Source organism: Amblyomma mixtum, chromosome 3 (genome assembly GCF_055824585.1).
Source record: "Amblyomma mixtum isolate Tamu chromosome 3, ASM5582458v1, whole genome shotgun sequence".
Lineage (NCBI taxonomy): Eukaryota > Metazoa > Arthropoda > Arachnida > Ixodida > Ixodidae > Amblyomma > Amblyomma mixtum.
The window spans coordinates 144,165,290-144,187,053 of NC_143014.1; the positions used below are offsets into that span (position 1 = coordinate 144,165,290).

Here is a 21,764-nt window from a genome sequence, read left to right on the forward strand (position 1 = left end):
GATCCATACTGAGCGATCGTGTACGCTTAATTCTTAAGGAAAGATTGCGATCAACACTCGATATAATAAGGGAGTAATTACTCATTGACGTCCACCCGAGCGCAGTCATGCGGCTACAAAGGAAAGCTATACAGCTTTCTCAGAAACTTCGTAGTTAAAGAAAAATTCGTCCTGGTCCGGGGTTCGAACCCGGGACCACCACTTCACCGGAGTAGTCTTTCTTTTTTTATTTTTCTTTAACTACGAAGTTTTTGAGAAAGCTGTATAGCTTTCCTTTGTAGCCGTATGGCTGCGCTCGGGTGGACGTCAATGAGTAATTACTCCCTTATTACAAATCTACTCCACCTTGGGGGATTCCCCTAAACATTTGGTCAACACTCGATATGCCCGCTTTTTCAACTCCCTTTCGGGCACTCTTAACGTTACCGTATAATGATATGAAAGGAGTAGGAAGGTATACGCTCTCCTGTGGCATACCCCACCAGAAGAAACCCATTGTCTGAGTGTTACCAAACATACTGCCAACTGCCAAAAGACGCAGATAGAGTGCCATGTGAAAAAAAAAATAGGAAACAAATCTGTGAGCAATTCTTCGAAAGCAGTTGACTATTCACCAGAACAGCTGCGCTCAGCGATCCCAACTGGGAGATATAACCTGAAACCAGCAAGAAAGAAACAACATATGTGGGGGCCTATTTGGTACCATGACCCACTGTGCACATGGTGGCCTACCTATACGCCACGCGACGGGTTATTCATGACTAAAAACACAGTTGTGCTTCACAGGAAATGCGTTGTAACTCGCATACGCGTATTTTTTAATCAGCGCAGAATATAGCTGGGTTTAAATGAAGATTTGTTATTCCTGGAATATTAATTTTTTTATTGTGTGACGGTTGCAGCTGGTGTTCTTTGGAAGTAAAGGGAAATTTCAAATCCATCTTGAAATGTCGTTCTGTGGAACAGGAAAAAAGCGTGTCCCCTGAAGGGGCGCTACATCAATTTGACGCTGAAATGTGCACGCCTCTGACAGTTTTCGAGCAATATGCGCCACTCTTAATTAATTATTGTGTCTGATGGGCGCCGAGCATGGCCATACAAAAATGTGTTTTCTTCTGGTGGGCGCATATACAGGGTGTTTCACCAATGACTTTACACACTTTCTTAAAATAGGCTTTCTGAGTTAGAAGAGCAGTTTTTTCGGCACTGCATTGTCGGCAGTGTAGTACATCAGACTACAGCTTAGACGTTCTAACTAGCAGGCTGGCTAACTAATATTAAATAGTTAACTTTTTAAGTATTGTTGTTAGGCTGCTTAATTACTGAGAGACTTGTAGCTCACCGTAAGTAATATCCATAGCAGTTTTTAGAATTCAGGAAACGCGGTTACTTACCCTCGGTGCAGTGGCCCAACAAACTTTATCTACATCGCGCCAAAATACATGCGCTTTCGAGAAGCTTGCAGGCAAAGCAACCTCTCCAGTGCTCGTAACTCGTGGAAATAGCCAAAACTTGTTATGCCACTGCGCCGAGGGTAAGCGCGTTTTTGAAATTCTAAAAACTACTTACGGTTGGCGGCTCTAAATAATTAAGGAGCCTAACAGTATCAGTTAACTGTTCACTGTTAAAAATTAGTTAACCAACCTGCTAGGTAGCATGTCTTAGCTGCAGTCTGATGTAATACACCGCTGACAATACTATGCCGAAGAAAGCGCTCTTCAAGTTGAAAAAGCCTATCTTAAAAAATTTAGTAAAATCTTGGGTGAAACACCCTGTATATCCCCGTCTGGGAATGTGTTCAGTTCCTGTAGCGCACTAAACCTTGTCTTCTGCTATAGAAGCATATAATTTAATGCTTAGTAGCATTATAAATTCAGGCCAGCTACCGAAGCGATACTGAATAAATTTTGGAATGTGACGTTAGCGATTAGCATTTTCGCATACGTTGTGTATAACATTTGTCCCTAGCTTCTCAAATCATTGAAGGCTGTACATTGAGCACACACTTGAAGAAGTGGTGCTTTTCCGACGGTACCGCAATTATAGCTGTAGCATCCACCTACGTGACAATCGCCCTGTTTTGCTTAGCATCACTTTAAAGTTACGCTGAGAACAAGCTTACATTGAACTGTATCGATAGGTTACCGCGTTCTAATGACGAAGGCAGTACTTTCACTGAATACGGAATTTTTATAAGCAAAAATAAATGTTTATGAAAATGAAATCTTCGTGTCGCCGCCACAAGCCGTTTCCGCAAGCAAACTGTGGTGGCCTCAAACAATTAATTTTTAACGCCGATCCTTGAATCTAAGTTTCATCGCCGTTCACCTCCAAACAGTGATCACGGAGTCCTTTTTGGCATTGACGTCACAGGATTGAATCGAGTTTCTAAGAAATTTCAAAATGACAGTTTCCAAGCGATAAGCGCGCCTTTTGCTCCCGAAGGAGCATTAACGTAAGCAGAAAAAGACACAGAATCAAATTTTATGAAGAACAAAAACTGGATAGAATTTTCCCTAGTGTCCATATAATACTTGACCGCCTCCGATTAGCAACGATGATTTGTCGGTTATTTAACAATACCGTGGTTCTCTCCGCATGCTTTTATTTATTTATTTATTTATTTATTTATTTATTTATTTATTTATTTATTTATTTATTTATTTATTTATTTATTTATTTATTTATTTATTTATTTATTTATTTATTTATTTATTTATTTATTTATTTATTTATTTATTTATTTATTTATTTATTTATTTATTTATTTACAACATGTGAACGCCACAATTGCTCCATCAAGTACTGCCTTCACAACTGGCGTCGCCGTTCGGTGTTATTGTTTTTTTTCCAGCTGTTTCAGGGACTTTCTCTGAGGTTCATGGTATTATATGTTCACATAGGATGCCGTCCCATAATATGCTGCTGCAATGCTCTAAACGCTGCAGCTTCGGCTCTAACCGCCGGAACGCCGAGCAAGAGAAATGAACGTCGGCAAGCGCACATGTACTTTGAAAAGCATTTCTTTAGCAATTCGTCTGGCGCTGCGTACAGTGTTCGTGACCATTTACACTTCGTTCAAGACTTGGTATTGGCGGGTTCATAGCGTGCGCAACGAGCAAGGCGAGGCTCTGCTCTGTAAACACTGTACAGCTTCAGATTCGCACTTGTAAAATATCCGCTGTGGAACTAAATAAGCATCACACGGGCAGTGCACGCGAATGGTACACGCGAAGAGGCTTTCTCTACCAACATAACAACAGTGTACTGCCCACTTTTGTCTTTGCAGCTGGTGCTTGATGCGTTGAAGCGGCGGTCAAACGGGAAACCGCCCGGTGTCCTCGCTTGCATGCCGCTCTACTCGACCTACTTCAGCATGCTGCAGGACAAAGGATACTACGAGGTGAGCTCACAAGTCATGTACTCTTTTTTTACCAATACGGTTGGTCTCTCTGGGTTGTGGTTAACATGTATTTGTTCCTCTTCTCGCTCGTCTGCGCGTATCTAAGAATTGACCGCTGAATGGCAAAAGCGGGCTCGGACCGGTTCGCCGCCGCTTTCGAGCATTCTAAGCGATCCAGGAGGTGCGGTACGACTTCCTGAGCACGCGATTAAAGTTGCATCATTGAAGCAGAGAAGCCGCTTCGGCGCGCAGTTGTATGGTATGGTATGGTATGGTATGGTATGGTATGGTATGGTATGGTATGGTATGGTATGGTATGGTATGGTATGGTATGGTATGGTATGGTATGGTATGGTATGGTGTGGTATGGTATGGTATGGTATGGTATGGTATGGTATGGTATGGTATGGTGTGGTGTAGGGTTGAATGTCCAGAAGCTGCATATAGGTTACGAGAGACCCGTAGTGGAGGTTTGCGGATTAATTTTGATCCCCGGGAGTTTTGAATGCGCACTGCAATGGGCTCCATCGAAATGCAGTCGCCGCAGCATTGATTTGATCCCGTGGCCTTGGGATCAACATCAGAACGCCAGTGCCACAGATTCACGCGGTGGATTTAATACCTAATAGAGAGTATTCATGCTCAGTAACAGAATATTCTGGAGAAGATGGAAGCATTCTCACGAACATTTGCTGAAAAATGTTCCCTGCTAAAGTACAGTTCTCCTCAAGTTATCTGTAACTGGCAGCAAAAATCATTCGAGACACGATGTGGGTAAGTTGTGCCATTCACAAAATCCTTCAAAGCACTGATGGCGTGCGTGCACATTTGATTTCGACAGTCCGAACCCCCGCGCCAGCATCAGCTAAATTCAATACGCTTTATGCCTGTTGAGCGGTAAAGGTAGACTTACATTCTCCTAGGTGAAAAGCAGACAACGCCTTTCCGATCACGAGTAATAAATACAAGGTGTTTCACCTAAGACTGTCAGCAATGTTTAAAGATCGGCATTTTGAGTTACTAGAGCGCTTTTTCTGGCACAGAGTGGCTTGTAGGCCACCGGAAGTAATAACCGTATCAGTTTTTATAACTCTCACATTTATAATTGACAGAGATTGTCACGTGGGACGTGCGCCATGGATTGACGCGATTTGATGGACGTCGCTGGTCGATGTACGCATGAGCGCGATTTTCGATTGGCGCGAGGAATGGCCAACATTGTTCAGCCGCGACAGCGAGGGTAACGGCGTTTTCGGAGCTACAAAAACTGATATGGATATTAAGGCAGGTGAACTCCACGTCTCTCAATAAGAAAGAAGCCTAACAATAACAGTTAAGAAGTTAGCTACTGAATATTAGTTAACCAGCCTTTCTATTAGCAAGTGTTAGCTGTCTTTTGATACACTACACCACTGAGCATGTTGCGCTAAAAAAGGCGCTCTTCTAGCTCAAAACGCCTATCTTTTGAAAATTGCTCACAATCTAAGGTGAAACATCCTGCAATAGCTTGGAGATATCTCTTTGAGTTGTGGTGGTATTGTTTGCTTTGCGTGTGCATTGTAAGTGTCATTATTTAGTACGTGTGATTTCTTTATCTTCACGCTGCTGTTCTCTGTCCTTTCTCTGTGCTTATCTGCACCTAATCAAGGCATATTATTACCTGGATGAAGACAGGAACTGGTCTCACAATGTCAGCTGGATGCAGGAGGCTCTGGACGCATCTAGAAAACACTGCACGCCCAGATTCTTATTCTTAATCAACCCTGCCAATCCACCAGGTGAGCGTAGATCCCACGACTAAAACGGTGGGCTTATAATTTTTGACAGTGACGCTTTTGACAGTGGCAGAAACGAGGCCACTGAACAGCAGAAGGCGGTAATTGGCAGGCGAGTTGTTCCAGGAAGTTATATCAGAAAAAAAAAATGCAGAGGGTGTTTTGCAATGTAGGAGAAACACCACCCCGCAAATTTATCCATAGAAGGACAGCTGTTTATGGAGAACGCACGACAAAACAGTCATCATTTTTCCGCCGGACGCAAGAGTTCACGATGTCGTTGTTAGGTAAACATCCGGAGGCGTTTTATGGCTGACATGCCATCTGCGGCGGTCGTCGTAGTACGACTCTGCAGGCGTACCGGAGTGCGCACGAAGCTAGAGGGTGAGCGCTAAAAAACAAGTGTTGGGAGCCGGCACAACAATATTTAACAAATGATCCCGGGAAAAAAAATATAGTGTTATTAAGAAGATACCGTGTCCTCACTTGAGACAGGGTAAGTGCAAGCCTTAAATCAGGGCAGAAGATCAGTGTTCTGAGCTAAAATAAACGTGACGAAAAGCTACAAAACCACTCTGTACCTTTTCATACATTGTGAGCCGAATTAATTCCAACCGCTTTTGGAGGAAACAGGTGACATGCGCAATATATAGACGGAGCTCAATACAAAAATCAAGTGGAGGCTGAAAGTTCTGCCTATATTGGCGCTAAGGTGCGCTCCTATCAAGGATGTCCCTGTCTAAGCCACTGTACCCGCGAAGTGAAGATCAAGCACCCACTACGAATGCAGGTGTGTCAATTCAGGAGACAACAGTTGCGCGTAGTCTGAAAGCGCGGCTTTTGAACCACATGCTGATATCGAATGACTACTCTCACTGGCTAGCTTCCACTGAGAAGGTGGTGTAAGCCCACACTATGCTTATTTTTCTCCTTCCAGTCTAGGTTTTACTAGCATGTGATCATTGAGTCCTGCGTCATTTTTTTTTCTCGAACGAAGGCAGCTGTACAGTGCTATCTACGTCTTGACTTGGTAATTTACCCTTTATTATCAAATGTGCAGCGAACTAAGCCCATTATGTTTTCAGGCACGGTGCTATCGAGGAAGGAGATCGAGGAGGCCATCCGATTTGCGCACAAAAACAAGTTGACCATTTTGGCAGATGAGGTCAGTTCGCTATTTCCTTGAAGGGGCATCATGCGTACGCACAATAGTAAACAAGTAAACAAATTTCGAGCAAAATAAACAATTTTTCAGTCAGATATTATATATTTCGCTGGTATTAGTGAACTCTTCCTTCATCGCACAATTTATTTTACTGGCTTTTGCCGACCGGCTTAATTTTCTTTCCTCTGAACCTCGAGGGAAACTTACTCATCCAATCAGGACTTACAACTGCCGAAAATCTCCGTCTAGGCTCGTTGGAGGCCGACAGGAGAGATGTCACGTTTTAAGGATGACATGACCACTAGGTTCGATGACGCTGGCGATTCATGACGCTGTTTCGTGCAAGGTCGTGCGTTCGCGCCACGGAAAGCAGCCGTTTCTGGTGCCCGCCGACATTCAACAGTGACTTGCTTCTCATTCATAGTGTGCGAGACACCCTGCTGGCCAAATCACTATCGAGCCAGTTTACTGGCGTTGCCTTTGTCGCCGGTCGTGTAGTTAGGCTGTCTGAGGTGAAGACAGGACGACGGAGCACGAAATACCGTTGGATAGCACAACCGGGTTTGAGCTATACTGCGCTAGCGGTCTTGGCTACGTTCCTCGGCTTCGTGTAGTCGTCGTCGACGTCGTATACCGTCCGCCTCGCGCCTGGTGCGTCGCGCTGCCTGCGTTGTAGTCGCTTGGAGGCGGTCTAGCGCGCTCGGTTTGACCAAGTGATCACCCCTGGGATGCGCGACGGGGCGCGCGGTCGCAACAAGACGCCAACAAACCCCCAAAAACGCCTCTAAGGAAAGCGTATTGAAATTCATCTATAGTCCACCCTCGCGGGTTTCGGTCGCACTTTGCCGTTCGCCTTTCCTAGCCACTTGAAAGTCATCGTCGCTAAGCATAAGCAGTGCGTCCTCAACGTCGCATAAAGGAATAATGGGCCCCTTAAACGGCCGGAGTTCTTTCTTCTTTTCAAAGCACTTCGCGAACACGGGCAATGTTCTGCATTTTATTTTGCTGTTTTTCTGCCTTACTTCTATTTGTTTTTTAATAATTTTATTTTTATTATATTCTACTTGCTTGCTAACATTTCTTATTTACCCCAAGGCGCTCAAGGCCTCCCTTTAACCAAGGCAAATAAACATTCCTCATCGGTCGAGGGGTAGCGCGCCCGCTCAGGACCGAAGGGTTAGTGGTTTCAGTCCCGGTTCGACCATTTTTATTTTCATCGCAGTGGCTTTTCTTTTTTCAGATGCACTACGTAATGATGCTAGAATGACATCACAACTCTGTAGACCAATGAGTAACTGTGTAGTGTCGTCATCACTGATGCACTCTCTGGTCGTTGTGGGATGTTTGAACCATAGAGTTTCTTACTACTACCTAGAGGGAAAGCTGGCGGCGCTGCACTTCAGCCAACATGGACGCTCAAAGCATCATGGGGCGGTGAGCTACTTGTTGCGGCACAGTCGTAGTTTTTCGGGAACACAGAGTGGCAGTACTAAGGCGTTTCATTCCGAAAACGTAGTTCGTGTGTGCGCAGACGACTTTCGCGCGAACGCAGTGTGCAAAAGCCATAGTAGTGAAGACGCGACGACACACGACGCCAATAAAAGGTTTTACTCTTCCGAAATGCCATTAAAAAACCTCTTAAAGTATCTAAACAACAACATTTTTTTTGAAAACATATTTACTTTTAAAAGTGCGCCTGTTAATTACGAAATATTAGTTTTTTTAGTGTTCATCACTTGGCCAATAGGAAAGCTAGTCATGTCTTATTTTAGGCAAACTTTGCACTTAAATGCTTTTCTGCTAGTTTGTTGCAATCATTAGACAAGATATTGAATGTTAGGACGTTTGTAGCTATCAAACAGCTTTATTTTTTTATTAATTTTTGGCCAAAAGTTACAGTTCCGCAACAAGTAGCTCACCGCCCCATGATGCTTTGAGCGCCCATGGTGGCTGAGGTGGTCACGTGGGGTCTCCATGCAAACTCCCATAGACGGCTTGCCAGCTTTCCCTCTAGGTAATAGTAAGAAACTCTATGGTTTGAACTACCCGCGCAAGGTCATGTGCTTGAAGCCTGACGACCCTCTCAATCAATGGGGAATATCGTCCCAAAGGCTCCGGGTTTCGCGTCGAACTGGAAGTCCAACGCTATTGCGTTGATACAACGCAGTATGAGTTATCATGAGCTGCGCGCAGAAATCAGAAATTCAGCACGCAGTGGTGCGTAAAGGCGGCGACGCCCATACGCACGTATTTCCCTGACCGCAAAGCAGGCATATAATCAGCATGCACCCAACGAAACACATCCAATAAACGCTGCGTCCAAACGCGATGTTATGCATTCTCGCGATTTAAAAGTTAACCCTCAATCCACAGGACACCAACCAACACCAAACTCGTTATGCGGTGTGTTATCATTCCGTCTACTATTTCACGAACCAGCTAACGCTGGTCACTGGCCTCACCATTAGGATAAGCAATTTTCATTTTTCTTACTTCTCCCCAGAATCACTACCTTACTAGAATCCCTTTCAGAGTTCTCATGAAAAGAGATGCTCAGGTCTTATGGCCCGTGTAGAGTGCGTAACTTTAATTCGGATGTTTTTTTCTGTTAAGGTCAGGTAGTCGGGCTTATAGAAGGAGCAGCAGTTGACCGCTAAATTGAAACAAAAAAAAGTTTCGCAGGAGAGATACGTTTGCGACTGAACACTGCCATACAAAGGCGTCGCAGCCGCTTTTGTACGTGCCCGTTGTGGAACATCAAACATTTCATCCTCTGAAACGTGACTAAGAAGTTACAAGAACCATACAAGCAATTCGGGACAAGTGCTTCCAGTTGCCTTGGCTGCCACCATATGGCGCATGGTTTTGAATATTCCAAAATAGCGCACTGGCATAATCCGTGATGTAAAATTTAAAGCGAATGACCGAGTGCATTTTATTGAAGCGCTATATGTCGGCAGGCTAAGAGGAAGTGTGTGCGCTGTTCTTAAATTTGCTGGTAATATAAACTCTTGAAGCCTAGTTTTTGATTAAGTGGAGGAATTTTTTTTCGATTCGATGATTTCGGACGGCAGGTGTCAAAATAGAAATGAACATGAATTGGCTGTTATACTTGTTCCTGTAGGGTGCAAATCTGAATGCGCTTGATTTTGCTGCTGAACAAAAAGTGCCGCGTGCATCGAAAGTGTCCAGCCACAGTGTTCGCTTGTCGAGCCCTGTATCAGGGCACTTACGTCCCCCTTGCATCTTTAACTCCCTCGACACTGAGCAGACATCTTGTCTTCACTTCTGCGGAGCTCCAGAGCTTGAAAGCTGCCGTAAGTACCTTGCTACACGGCTCGACAGAGAATGCTGTTGGCCGGACACTTTTAATGAAGCCACTACTGTTGGCCAAACCTTTTTCGAAAAAAAAAATTTGTGATTAACATTCCTAACAAGAAAATCGAAAATGGGGGGGGGGGAGCCACTAAAAGATTGTAATTTACAGAGGACACCTTGAGGAGCATGGGAAAAACAAAAAAGGGAACAGGCAGTGTCTTGAGCATGCCCACATATGTCCGTATTCGCGAAACATCATTTATATTGCCGCCGCGGTGGCTCAGCGGTTATGGTGCTCGGCTGCTGACCCGAAAGACGCGGGTTCGATCCCGGCCGCGGCGGTTGAATTTCTTTGGAGGAGAAATTCTAGAGGCCCGTGTACTGTGCGATGTCAGTGCACGTTAAAGAACCCCAGGTGGTCGAAATTTCCGGAGCCCTTCACTACGGCGTCTCTCATAGCCTTAGTCGCTTTGGGACGTTAAACTCCATAAACCAAACCAAACCATTATTTATATGTTATGGGCTTGAACCACTTAAGCATCATATGTGATTGGACATTAGCTGACGAGTTTACTGGCTTTCACTTGCCAGATTAGAATGAGTAAGTGTATTTGACTTTTGGCCTGTAATTATAAGCCGTCAACTGCCCTAAGCTATCCTCGGTTATGGGATATTTGTGCTTAGTTCAGCATCGGTAGCATTAAGTGACAGTGGCATTGAAACTCGCGTGTTGATGCTTTCTACCTGTAGGTGTTTGAGCACAACGTCTACAACAACAGGAGGCCTTTTCACAGCGTGAGGAAAATACTCAACGCCATGGGAGCTCCGTACAAAGCTATGCCTCTCATTTCGTTCAGCTCGATATCGAAAGGCTTTGCTGCAGAGTAAGTACGAAAACAAGCTATGCGCACTCTTCTCACTTTGCGCCCCCTTTTTTTTATCAAGCTCAATTAACTGGAAAATGGAGAGCAAACAAAGCGCTTCTCACAGCCATGGGATGGTCACCATTCACCATTGTATAGGGTTTTTTTTTTGCATCTGTGTGGCAGTTGGTAATTAACGACATAAAATTCTTCCGCCACCTTTTCGTGGTCTAGTTGCTCAATATTTTCTGAGCCGTGAGCAAGTCTAATGTACTTTGCATTGGTGATTGATCCTCTTTCAGCAACTTCGAGGTCGACTGCTGGAAAAACGCTCGAATCCTCTCAAAGTGACAAACGCTGATCTAAATGCGCAATTTGTTTTCTGAGCATCGTCCGTGGGATGGATGATGACGTCAGTGCTGTTATCTGCGTTTAGTGCGTCACTTGTCGAAGTTTCTGCAGCGTCCACGATGTCGTACGGTTCAGTCTGGAGACGGCAGCCATGGAAAGCTGTGCGCATTCTGCATGCGCTATAGTTGGCTAATTATTTCTTCCAATTCTGTGGCTGATTAGATGCGTTAAGAAAAGGAAAAACAGAAAAATCATTAAAATGATGGTTTGTGAGGTTTAATGTCCCAAAGTGACTCTTGTTATGAGAGACGCTGCAGTGGAGGGCTCCGGATAGTTTCGACTACCTGAGGTTCTTTAAAGTGTCCTGACAACACACAGTACAAGCGCCTCTATCATTCCTCCTCCACCAAAATGTGACTGCCAAGAGGTTGTTAATAACCGGTGCCGCACTCAAATGGCTATTACGGATGCTGTTAAAAGTAGGCATGTGTAATTTTTCTGTAATTGAGCTGCATAATTCTTTTTACTTTTCATTTACTACAATCGTTCAAGGCGACTATTAAAGGAGACATTAGTAGATACAAAGAAAATATTCATTCAAGAGTTTAAATCAGATTAATGCAGATTATTTACTTTTGTGAGAGCAGTTTTAGTTTGAGGCATACCCACTTTTGTAAAAGCCCGACAAAAGTACTAAAAGTAATGATAACAATGATTATTTACTAAAAACAAACCGTTGCGCTTAAAATAGGGGAGGACTGCAATCAGGCTACTTCGAGGCAATCAACCTTGATCCTGTCGATGAAGCTAACCTGGAGCACATCATGGAAGAGGTGCTACCACCCACGCTGTCACAGGTAATAGTTTTCAAGCAGATTATCTTTGCTATTATTTTGTGAGTGTCTCTGTAAAGAATGCTAACATATCATTTCATCAAGAAAAATCTTGCCTCAATCAACAACTTCATCGAACCATGAACATAATTAACATTTTGAATAATGGCGCTTTGAATATTTCCATCACCGTGTTTCAGATACTTTACAAATATTTGAAACGTTCCGCAATTATTGGTGAAATTTTGATTACGTATCTAACAGTCGGGGTCCAACTAAGCTTTACATTTTATGATGCTTCTTCGCACAAGAAAAAAATCGGCTTATTTTGTATGACAGAAAGTCATTACCCACTAACCGCCATCACAAGGCACCGTCATGAACAAAAGCTCCTTACAATCATAGAATAAACACTTTTAAATGTTCGTCGTCTCTGGGTACAGTTCACGAATGGAACCGACTGCCAGCTCATCTAACAAGTAGCACCGACGCGATTGGCTTAACTGAATCCTGACGAGCCGGGAATAACCTTCTAAGATGTTGCTGCTATCAGCTCTGTTTCTATGAGTATGAAATAATGTAATTTTTTCCTCTCTCTCTTCATTGCTGTTATGCTTGATGTATTCCATCACTTTATTTTACAATGTAATTTTGTTATAGAACCCTTGATTGTTCTGATTATTGTACTCTGCGTGCTGATTCAAATTTGATTCTAATTTTGTTATTCTTGCCCCTCCCGCTGGGGCCCGTCTAAGGGCCTGTAGTATATTGTAAAAAAATAAACAAATAAAAGCACACGCCATTACTTTTCGTCTTCTGCTTGAGTAATTATTGCTTGTGGCTTTCCGAAAGACGGAAGAGCTCCGATGATGGCTGCAAATGCAACCAAAGAAGATAAGTAGGGAACTACGGCATATAATGCGCCATAAAAAGATCAGTCACGCCAGCCAATACAAAAGCCTACTGGGGTATTCCACGATAGATGAAACTGCCTAAATATTTCAGACTTTTAATTTTCTTGATTATTTTACATAATATGCACACATCGTTCAGCAGCCAATAGTGAATTTTGTTTTCTGATGGGAGAAAAAGTTATGAACGATGCAGTGGCAAAGCCAGTATTTTCGCGCACAGCACTACTTCGCAACGAAAGTTCAGAAAATGAGGGCGCCTTTCTTTTGTTGCGAAAGCAACACTACGCGAGCCGCCGAGCCATTTCGCGGAGTTGACGCAAGGCCATACTGCGCATGCGCGAGGACGGCGCACAGTTGGCGCGCCGCCGCCGTCGCTGCGTGGGTGACTCAGAGGTGCCGCCGGCGCAATTGCCAGTTGCACATGCGCAGTAGCGGCGCATAGTTAGCGGGCCGGGGCCGCCACCGCTGCCGCGCGCTCTCCATCGCCTCTCTCTCTCTCCTCGTTGCTTTCACAATCCTCCAGGTTTAACCAGAGCTAAACCACTGCCAATTTTTTTCTTTGATTTTTGAAAAACGCTACTACATTAAAAAATGCCAGATTTGGAACAATGATTTTTGTGCTTTCCTTTCCTATATAACAGTGAAAGTCGCTACACTTCGAGCACCTGGATGCTTATCTATTCTGTTAACTTGAAGTAGCTGTGCCTAATAGTCGCGCAAAAAAAAATTCTCGAAAGTAACCTCACTTGAGACCTGTGGCGCTTTTGAAATTTATTCTAGGTAGAGGTAACTTCCTAACAAGGGCGGAATTAAACGTTACGTGCCCTTTCTCATCTTTACTTTTAGCACACAAAAGATAAGCGGCATGGTTCGTATATCTCGATTTGTACGTGAAGCTAAAGTTGCGAAAGCGTTATGCGCGAAAATTCTGCCTCTGCCACGACGTCTTTCATCGTATCTTTTCGCCCAAATATCAGCGTTCTCACAAAACTAATTTCAAAGCTGGCCTACTGAACAATATGTGCATTACATATAAGATAATAAAAGAAATTAAAAATCTGAAATACGCAGGCACTTTGATCTCTCGTAAAATAACCGCTGTATGTTCTAAAACCAGCATTTCTCCTTTTTCTGCTTTGGTGCAAGAAGTGTAATCGTACAGGCCATTATGGCAAGGGCTCTCTCGCTTTTAAAGTCGTATTATCTATCTCTTTCTGGTAGCAATTGAAGTCGATAATGAGCAGAATAACTGCGGTAATTGTTGGTCCAGGGTTCATACCTTCCATATGGTTAATATACAGCCAAATGGTATGAGCGCCAATGAGAGCCATGCAGGCGATGACCCTGCAATGTTTAGTACGTCATGCTAAGGCAACACCCCCTAGATTACTAGAGGGTGTTGGTTAAGAGCATTTACTTGTGGTGGCATATGGCGCTTAACGTCCCGAAAATTCATCCGTAATATGAAGGATGCCGCACCGGTGAGCTCCGGGAATGACTTAAACGACCTGGCGTTTCTCTTAACGTGCACTGGTATCGTACAGCGCACTGATGTTTTAGTTCGCTAGAACTAGATGCCTCGCGGGCTAAATAGCCGTCGTGTCTGCAGATGAATCCTCGGAGTAACTCAGGTAAGCACGAAGGAACGTCGCGCCAGCTGCAGCCAATGGGAGGAATCTCGGTTAAGCTCGGAGAAGCATCGCGTCAGTTGCAGCCGAGTGAAGAGAGGGTGTGAAGATGCACAGTACTGTGCGTTTTTATCGTGAATATTTTCAAAAATTGTCCTGCCTCAACCCCTGGCTCGTTACCGGTGAAACTGCACACAGAGCTTGCGTATTATGGTAACTTTTGTATCGTTGCAAGTTTTACAACGGTACTTACTTAGTTGAGCCGGGCATGATGCGAAAACGTAATCGTCTGCGTAGAGATCGGTGAACCAAAACCCGCAAACGCAGTGTTTTTGCTGAAGGGCGAGAGTGGCGCCATCTGTTTCCTGCAATGGAAAGCGTCACGACAAGGCGCCGAGGCGAGCGTTGCAAGATGTGCGGTATGCGGATCCTTTGAATATGCCGTTGCGGCATTTGCGTCCGTTTCAACTGTAGCGCTTCCAACATTTTCGGTTAACTGAGCAGAAAAAAATATCATAACTGATTTAACGAATCTTTACCATTCAAAGTATATTGTTTGCAACGCTCACCTCGGCGCCTTGTCGTGACGCTTTCCATTGCAGGAAACAGATGGCGCCACTGTCGCCCTTCAGCAAAAAAACTGCGTTTTCGGTTTTTGGTTCACCGATCTCTACGCAGGCGATTACGTTTTCGCATCATGCACGGCTCAACTAAGTAAGTACCGTTGTAAAACTTGCTACTATACAAAAGTTACCATACGCAAGCTCTGTGTGCAGTTTCACCGCAAATGAGCTAGCGGTTGAGGCGGGAAAATTTTTCAAAAAATATTCACGATAAAAACGCACAATACTGTGGAGCGAGAAACGTGGTGGAGTGCACATGCAGATGCCAGAAAGAAGAGGCGAAGGATGAAGTCGCCGGAAGAATGTGGAGTACTGCAAGCGATAAATCATGGATGAAGCCGATCTTTGGATAAATTGCGAAGCCGAACGACATGCACGATGAGCTGAACAGCAACGAAAAAGAAGACAGCGACAACTTCAGTCCACCGATCCAGCGGATTATAGTGCCTAGAATATACCAGTATTCTAGGCACTATAAGCGGATACTGCAAGGCGGCAAGCCGAAGCACAAAACAGTATAACTTTGCCAAACGGGATGCAGTAATGGATGAAAAACGATAAACGCGAAGAAGAGCGAAAAAGAAGAGGCGAATGATGAAGTCGCCGAAGGAAAGCGCAGTCGAGAGGCCTGTACTTCAGAGACCGCCGAAGCGAGGGAACGGCGACTCGAATCGCAGCGAGCAGCTCGGGTGGCTCATCGAAAGAGGAAAGCCGAGGAAAGACTGCAAGAACATTTGAGTCCAGTTGGAACTTTCAAGCTTCTAAAAGGGTAAACAAAGACAAGCTAAGCTAAACAAGGGGAAACCTGCTAACTCACCAAAGTCGCATTTAGGTTAACCAGGCAAATCGAGAATTTATTTTTCTGCATTTGACCTCTATCGAAATGTGACTGCCACGACCAGCATCGAACTTAGCCTTCGGGCTCACCACCCGAGCTCCATAGCCACATTGCCACCACGTCGGGTGGCATTAAAAGCTGTGCGACGCGTCCTCGATCAATCAAAAATAATTGGTAGAGTTCCTCACCAAAACGCTTACAGCAGCAAAGAGTGATTAATTTTTTCACCAGGTCGCGAATGACTGCAGCTTGGTCTGAGCAAGAAAATCCTCGTGTTTTCTTTTTATTCCTCTTTTCTTGCATGCGCCAGCAGGTAGATAAGGCAAGAAAATTTGGCACTTTGCTGTAAAGATAACACAAACCAAATATGTTGTTTCAAATCGCAATGAATTTTTTTAACTTCCTCTCCACGTTGCGAAACTACCAGGTTGCCTTGGACTGCTTCGTGCGACCACCAGATCCAGGAGAGCCATCGCATGATGTGTACGTTAAGGTACGTTGTCTGCTATAAAGCCAGTCGTAAGCGCCTTTGTTCATTTTATTCTACGCGTTTATAGCTTGCCCTTTAAGCATCAATGAACCACCGGTTACATTTTACATTTCCGTGCAAAGACAAGGTGGCATTTGAAGCAGGGGTAACGCATGTAATATGAAGTGAGCCATTAACGAGAAACAATGCATTTTATAGTTGTTTAATGATCTGGAATTTAGCGAAATTACAATACATATCACACAAAATATAGAATAAGAGTGATTATGCAAGACTATATGAATTATCACGTCGATCGCAGTATATTGTCACCAGCCTGTGAAAAGCGTTCAACAGTGATAAAGTAAAGGCAGGGACTTTGCCTTGAGGACGCGGGATTTTTGTGTCCGTCGATATAATAAGGTCTTAACATTATACTACGGCCTGAGCATTAATAGTTCCATTACGAGAAAAGCCGACGGCGGATGTGTGTTAGTGTGTGCACTCGCCGATGGTACAGAAAATGGCCTTTGGAAGATGGAAGATAGCCTTTGGCCTTGCCGACTGCGATTCTAGCGTATATTTGCACGGCGACACACTAGGAGGGAGGCTGCGCGAAACCGACTCGCTCGACAGCTGCGAGGTGTTTCACACAAGGGAGGCGCGCACGCGCCGTTACCATGGCGACCTCGGGTGTGACGTCACCCTCTCCCGTCGCTATGTCGACTCCTCGACGCATTTGGTTGTTTTCTTTGTTTTTTAGCTTTAATTGGCTGTAATTAATGAACTAATCACTCTACACTCACCAAACTTCACGTCGGGGTTACACTTTGTCCCCTCTATCTGATGTTACCATTCGTTTTCTCCTATCCTGATTAGTTTCAGCGTTATTCGTGGAGGACAGCGTTACACCGGACTTAACCTTGGCCGCGAGTATGAGCCATTAAAGGCTTTCGCCTTAAAAAATAGGGTGACGTCATCAAGCGGCCGTATGACACACACCGCAAGCCGAGCACCGCCATTTCAGACAATCATATACGTGTGGTTCGTCTACAGGGTGTTTGTTTTCACAGGTTACACATTTTTTTAAGAAACAAGGCGCTGATAGCATTGTGAATGCCACCTTCAATATATATATATGTGCATGTGGCTAGGCGGACACAATATGTGACTCGGTGGAAACAAGCAGTCAGAGTTATTTAGTTAATTAGTGGAATTTCGTTAATTATCGTTCTAATACTGCACTTTATGCTGCATATTGCAATCACAGTTTCGAAGACTGTAATGATTAAAGGCTAGCACAATTTGCAGCGCCTACCTAAGCGCGACAGGTATGGAGATATTCACGACTAAATTTTCACCCTTTTGGAATCCGATTGGAAACAGCTGCGTATACGCACAGCTGTTTTTTTTTTCATAGCTAGTCAGAGATGTTAACCGTCAATCACGTGTACATCTGCACCATCGAAAAAGTCTCCGGAAACGAAATTATGGTCGAAATTATTCCGGAGCCCTCCACTATGGCCCATCTTTCTCTCTTTCTTCTTTCACTCCCACCTTCCTCTCTTCCGTCACGGCGCGGTTCATGTGTCCACCGAGAAGCGAGACAGTTATTGCGCCATTTTCTTAACTCAAAAACCACTAATCTCGGAGACGAAGCGGAAGTATTGTAAGTATTTTTGGATTGACGAGAAAACCTGAATACTTCGTGGTGTCGACGCTGCCAACTCGACCAACTATGTAAGTACAGCAACACTCGCGGCAGTTTAAAAGGGCACCGAGCGTTCAATAAAACTTGAGTTCTCTCTCCATTCAGCAAATGATCGCCTCCTTTCGCGGGAGTCCCAGCAACAGAGACAAGAAAATCTTGTTTCACAATTCTTAGTCGCATCGTGTGCTGATCAAACATTCGCGGAAGCGCCAAAAATTATTGTACTCAACTGCATGCTGCCAGTGCCATGTGGAGAAAAAGATGAGAGGCAGCCCTGCTCGGGATGTCAATAAGTAAGATTACAGTTGCTGCTATATGAGTGGAATAATAGCGTTCTAACTCCTCATGCCCACATAACATAGTTTAGCATGCACTTATTCTCCAAGTTAGTACTGCACCAAAATTAATATTTGTTTCACTTCTATATACCGCGGTCACTGTGTGCAGCCAGATACATTCGGCTTCACTTACAGCTTCGAGCTAATTAATGTGCAGCCAAAGTTGTAACAGATGCACCGCTTAAGGGAAACAAACGAATCAGTTATATATAGAGCAGGCCACAAGAAATCTGAGATGTAATATAAATACTCATAGCGCAGCAAATAAGTAGTTTCTGCGTGTGTTGATGTAGCATGACGTAAAGCGACGTGACTCAACAAACACCTCACATAGGGGCATTGCAGAACACGTTTCCTTGGCCACTTACGAACACGGCATGGAGCCCGGCATCAAACATGCTAAAAATTGTACGGAAGTGCAGCGATAATTGGCGCAATGTCCTTAATAATTCGCAATTTGATGATGGTAAAGGTCTTAAATTGAGGCATTACATGCAGATTTTTGTCGTGTCATAATCAGACAAACTTCCTTACTTTTCAATAGCAGCTAGAATCTACACTTCCACTCTAAAAAACTGCAAATATCGACATTTCGAGGAACCAGATTTAGGGAATCGTCGGGCACGGTGCGTATGGTTTATCGTTCTAAATCTGCACATTGAGCTATGAGAGATGATACTGTGAAGCAGGTGTGTAACCAGGGAGGGGGGTGTTTGGTGTCAGAACACCTCCCGAAATTTTCTGAGCAATAGATCTCACCCTTTCCTTCATTCGGGCTTTTCTTCGCTTATGATATTTACACTCCGCATTGATTTATTAAAATGTAGAAACGAAAATAAGAAAAGAGTCGATTTCGTGCTGTTGTAAGCTTTTGCGTGGTTTTATATAGTAACGAAGAAGACGAAACTGGCAGTGGCGCGATACGGAGCGCTCGCGCTAAGCCAGCCGCCATTAAATCGTCTCATTGCCGTCAGTCATCTCGTCTCGTTCTTCGGCTGGCCGTCACGTCACAATATTATGTGAAAGTATTGTAAATAGCCGCGATTTATCGTCCGAGTGTGTTTTATGAGAAAAAAAAAATGATGTTCTTTAAGAATCAAATGCTCGAAGTCTTGTGGGCAGTCATATTTTTATGTATAGGTATATTACAGTGAACGAAACAACTAACACTTCGGCAGAGAAATGACTAAGATATTTTTGGAGCGCAGGCTTTCTTTCTTTTTTTTTAACCTGCGGCGTATAACACCCCCGAAAAATATTTCTGGCGACGCCAGTGCTGTGGAGGTCTTCGCATTAATGTCGACTGCCTCGAATTATTTAACGTCACTGGCACAACACAGTACAAGGCCGTGTTTACATTACGTCTCTATCGAAATGCGGCTGCCACGAGCGGGACTCGATCCCACGTCCGTGGGCTCAGCAGCCAAACGCCATAACCACTAAGCAACTGCACTTTGCATGCACGTCTACTGCAAGCTAGGGTAAAGAATCACATTGCGACCTGATATTTTCTTCTTCAACTCTTAATATTGTTACCTTTCATAGCGCCAAAACGGGCGTACACAGCGCCCGATGACCGGTTCGAAAATCACATATGTGTTTTCAATGGCACTTCTGATTACCACCTGATGAATCTGAATTTATTGCACAAAATAAAGCTGTCTTAACCTGTTAATGCCTAATGCAAGCTGTTCTATACACATTTCTTCTCAATCAATCGTACTTTGTAATTTTCTTGCGTTCTTAGCAAATGTGCTTTCATTCGATGCGATATTAAATTTACGATCAGAGTGGTATTGCTTGATACTCGTTTATTCGTACTTATACTCGCTAGATATGCACTCTCGATTCTCCGTTTCTATCTGCTGTGATAAAAAAAAGCTGGAAAAGCGCCAGATACATTCCGATGGCGCTTGTTTCTGCATTCCATTGAAAAGGCGCAGCTCAGTTTAATAAAGCGGGAAATAGAAGGGAAACGCTTACTTTGCAGGAGAAGGCGGCCATCCTCAACTCTCTAGCGGAACGAGCCAAGTTGGCGGAACACAGATTAAACGCCATCGAAGGAATTCAGTGCAGTCCCGTGCACGCAACTATGGCTGCCTACCCACGCATACGCATCCCTCAGAAGGCTGTCGAGCACGCATTGGTAAGAGCATTTCAGTATTCTTTTGACCTTTATTTTGTCGGTTTTCTGTGTTCTGCTCCGCACTGTTGAGTAATTGAAGCAGTTAGCCCGTTCGATTTGTTAACATTAATTACGCCGTCTAAAGATGGATTGTGAAAGAAGTAATCTATGCGGTGATGGAAGAAAAGGAGCTATAGGAAACAAGATTTTGCCTGTCCAAGGAAGAGTAGCTGGCACAGGATGGTGACCGGACAGTGAGCAGCTTAGATTTAGGATTGGTTCCCGAGGGTATCCACGAGTCGGCTGCTGCAGACTGGCATGAAATTCTGGTCGGCCTCTATATAAACGAGGCACGTGAAAAGGTGAAAAACTGAATTACGTTTATTTCCATAGATATAGAATTTAAGGATAATTTCGGCAAAAAACTACCCATGGCAAACAAGACTGGCCTTAAAACCAGCTAAAGGGCAGCGGCTGCCGCACTAATTAAAGACCAACCGAAGGAGCAATACAAAAATTATATATATATATATATATATATATATATATATATATATATATATATATATATATATATATATATATATATATATATAAGCAAACAAGGGAAGGGGAATGAGGGGCTCGTTATAAATATGAAAGAAGCCAACCGCCACAGAAACCAAGGGGCACAGGGGATTTTTTTTTTACATTAATTTATTTATTTTGTGGTGTTGATCAATTTAGAATATTACTGAACATGTCATCGCTTAAAGCTAATTGATTAGAAAAGCAGAAGAAAAAACAACCACTGCCGCCGGTGGGATCCGAACCCACGACCTCCGAATTACGCGTCCGGTGCTCTACCTCTGAGCTACGGCGACGGCTGTCAAATCTTCTGCTTTCGGGGGTATTTATGTTTACAAGTAACCTAACCTTGAGAGTGTTCATCAGCGCCACCCACGTTCATAAGCGGCGGACGTAGAACGTCCTGAGTAACCGCAGGTAGTGACGTAGAACGTCATCGAACGGAGAGGGTGGAAGCTGCGTGAGAACCCTCTTATGCTTCCTATGGAGTCAAGGCTGCCAGAACCGAGGCCCTCGCTAAGCAATTAAGCAAACAAGGGAAGGGGAATGAGGGGCTCGTTATAAATATGAAAGAAGCCAACCGCCACAGAAACCAAGGGGCACAGGGGATTTTTTTTTACATTAATTTATTTATTTTGTGGTGTTGATCAATTTAGAATATTACTGAACATGTCATCGCTTAAAGCTAATTGATTAGAAAATACCCCCGAAAGCAGAAGATTTGACAGCCGTCGCCGTAGCTCAGAGGTAGAGCACCGGACGCGTAATTCGGAGGTCGTGGGTTCGGATCCCACCGGCGGCAGTGGTTGTTTTTTCTTCTGCTTTTCTAATCAATTAGCTTTA

General features: G+C 44.0%; 1 protein-coding gene across 1 annotated transcript in view; it reads left to right on the forward strand.

Moving 5' to 3' along the window:
* LOC149352241 (alanine aminotransferase 2-like) overlaps positions 1-21,764 on the forward strand; it is a 59,851-nt gene that overhangs the window by 18,457 nt on the left and 19,630 nt on the right. Inside the window, exons 5-11 of the mRNA XM_089577132.1 lie at positions 3,290-3,403; positions 5,052-5,181; positions 6,264-6,343; positions 10,412-10,545; positions 11,627-11,732; positions 16,139-16,204; positions 20,220-20,375. Of these exons, the coding sequence (XP_089433258.1) occupies positions 3,290-3,403; positions 5,052-5,181; positions 6,264-6,343; positions 10,412-10,545; positions 11,627-11,732; positions 16,139-16,204; positions 20,220-20,375 (786 nt within the window). The remainder of the gene's footprint in view (positions 1-3,289; positions 3,404-5,051; positions 5,182-6,263; positions 6,344-10,411; positions 10,546-11,626; positions 11,733-16,138; positions 16,205-20,219; positions 20,376-21,764) is intronic.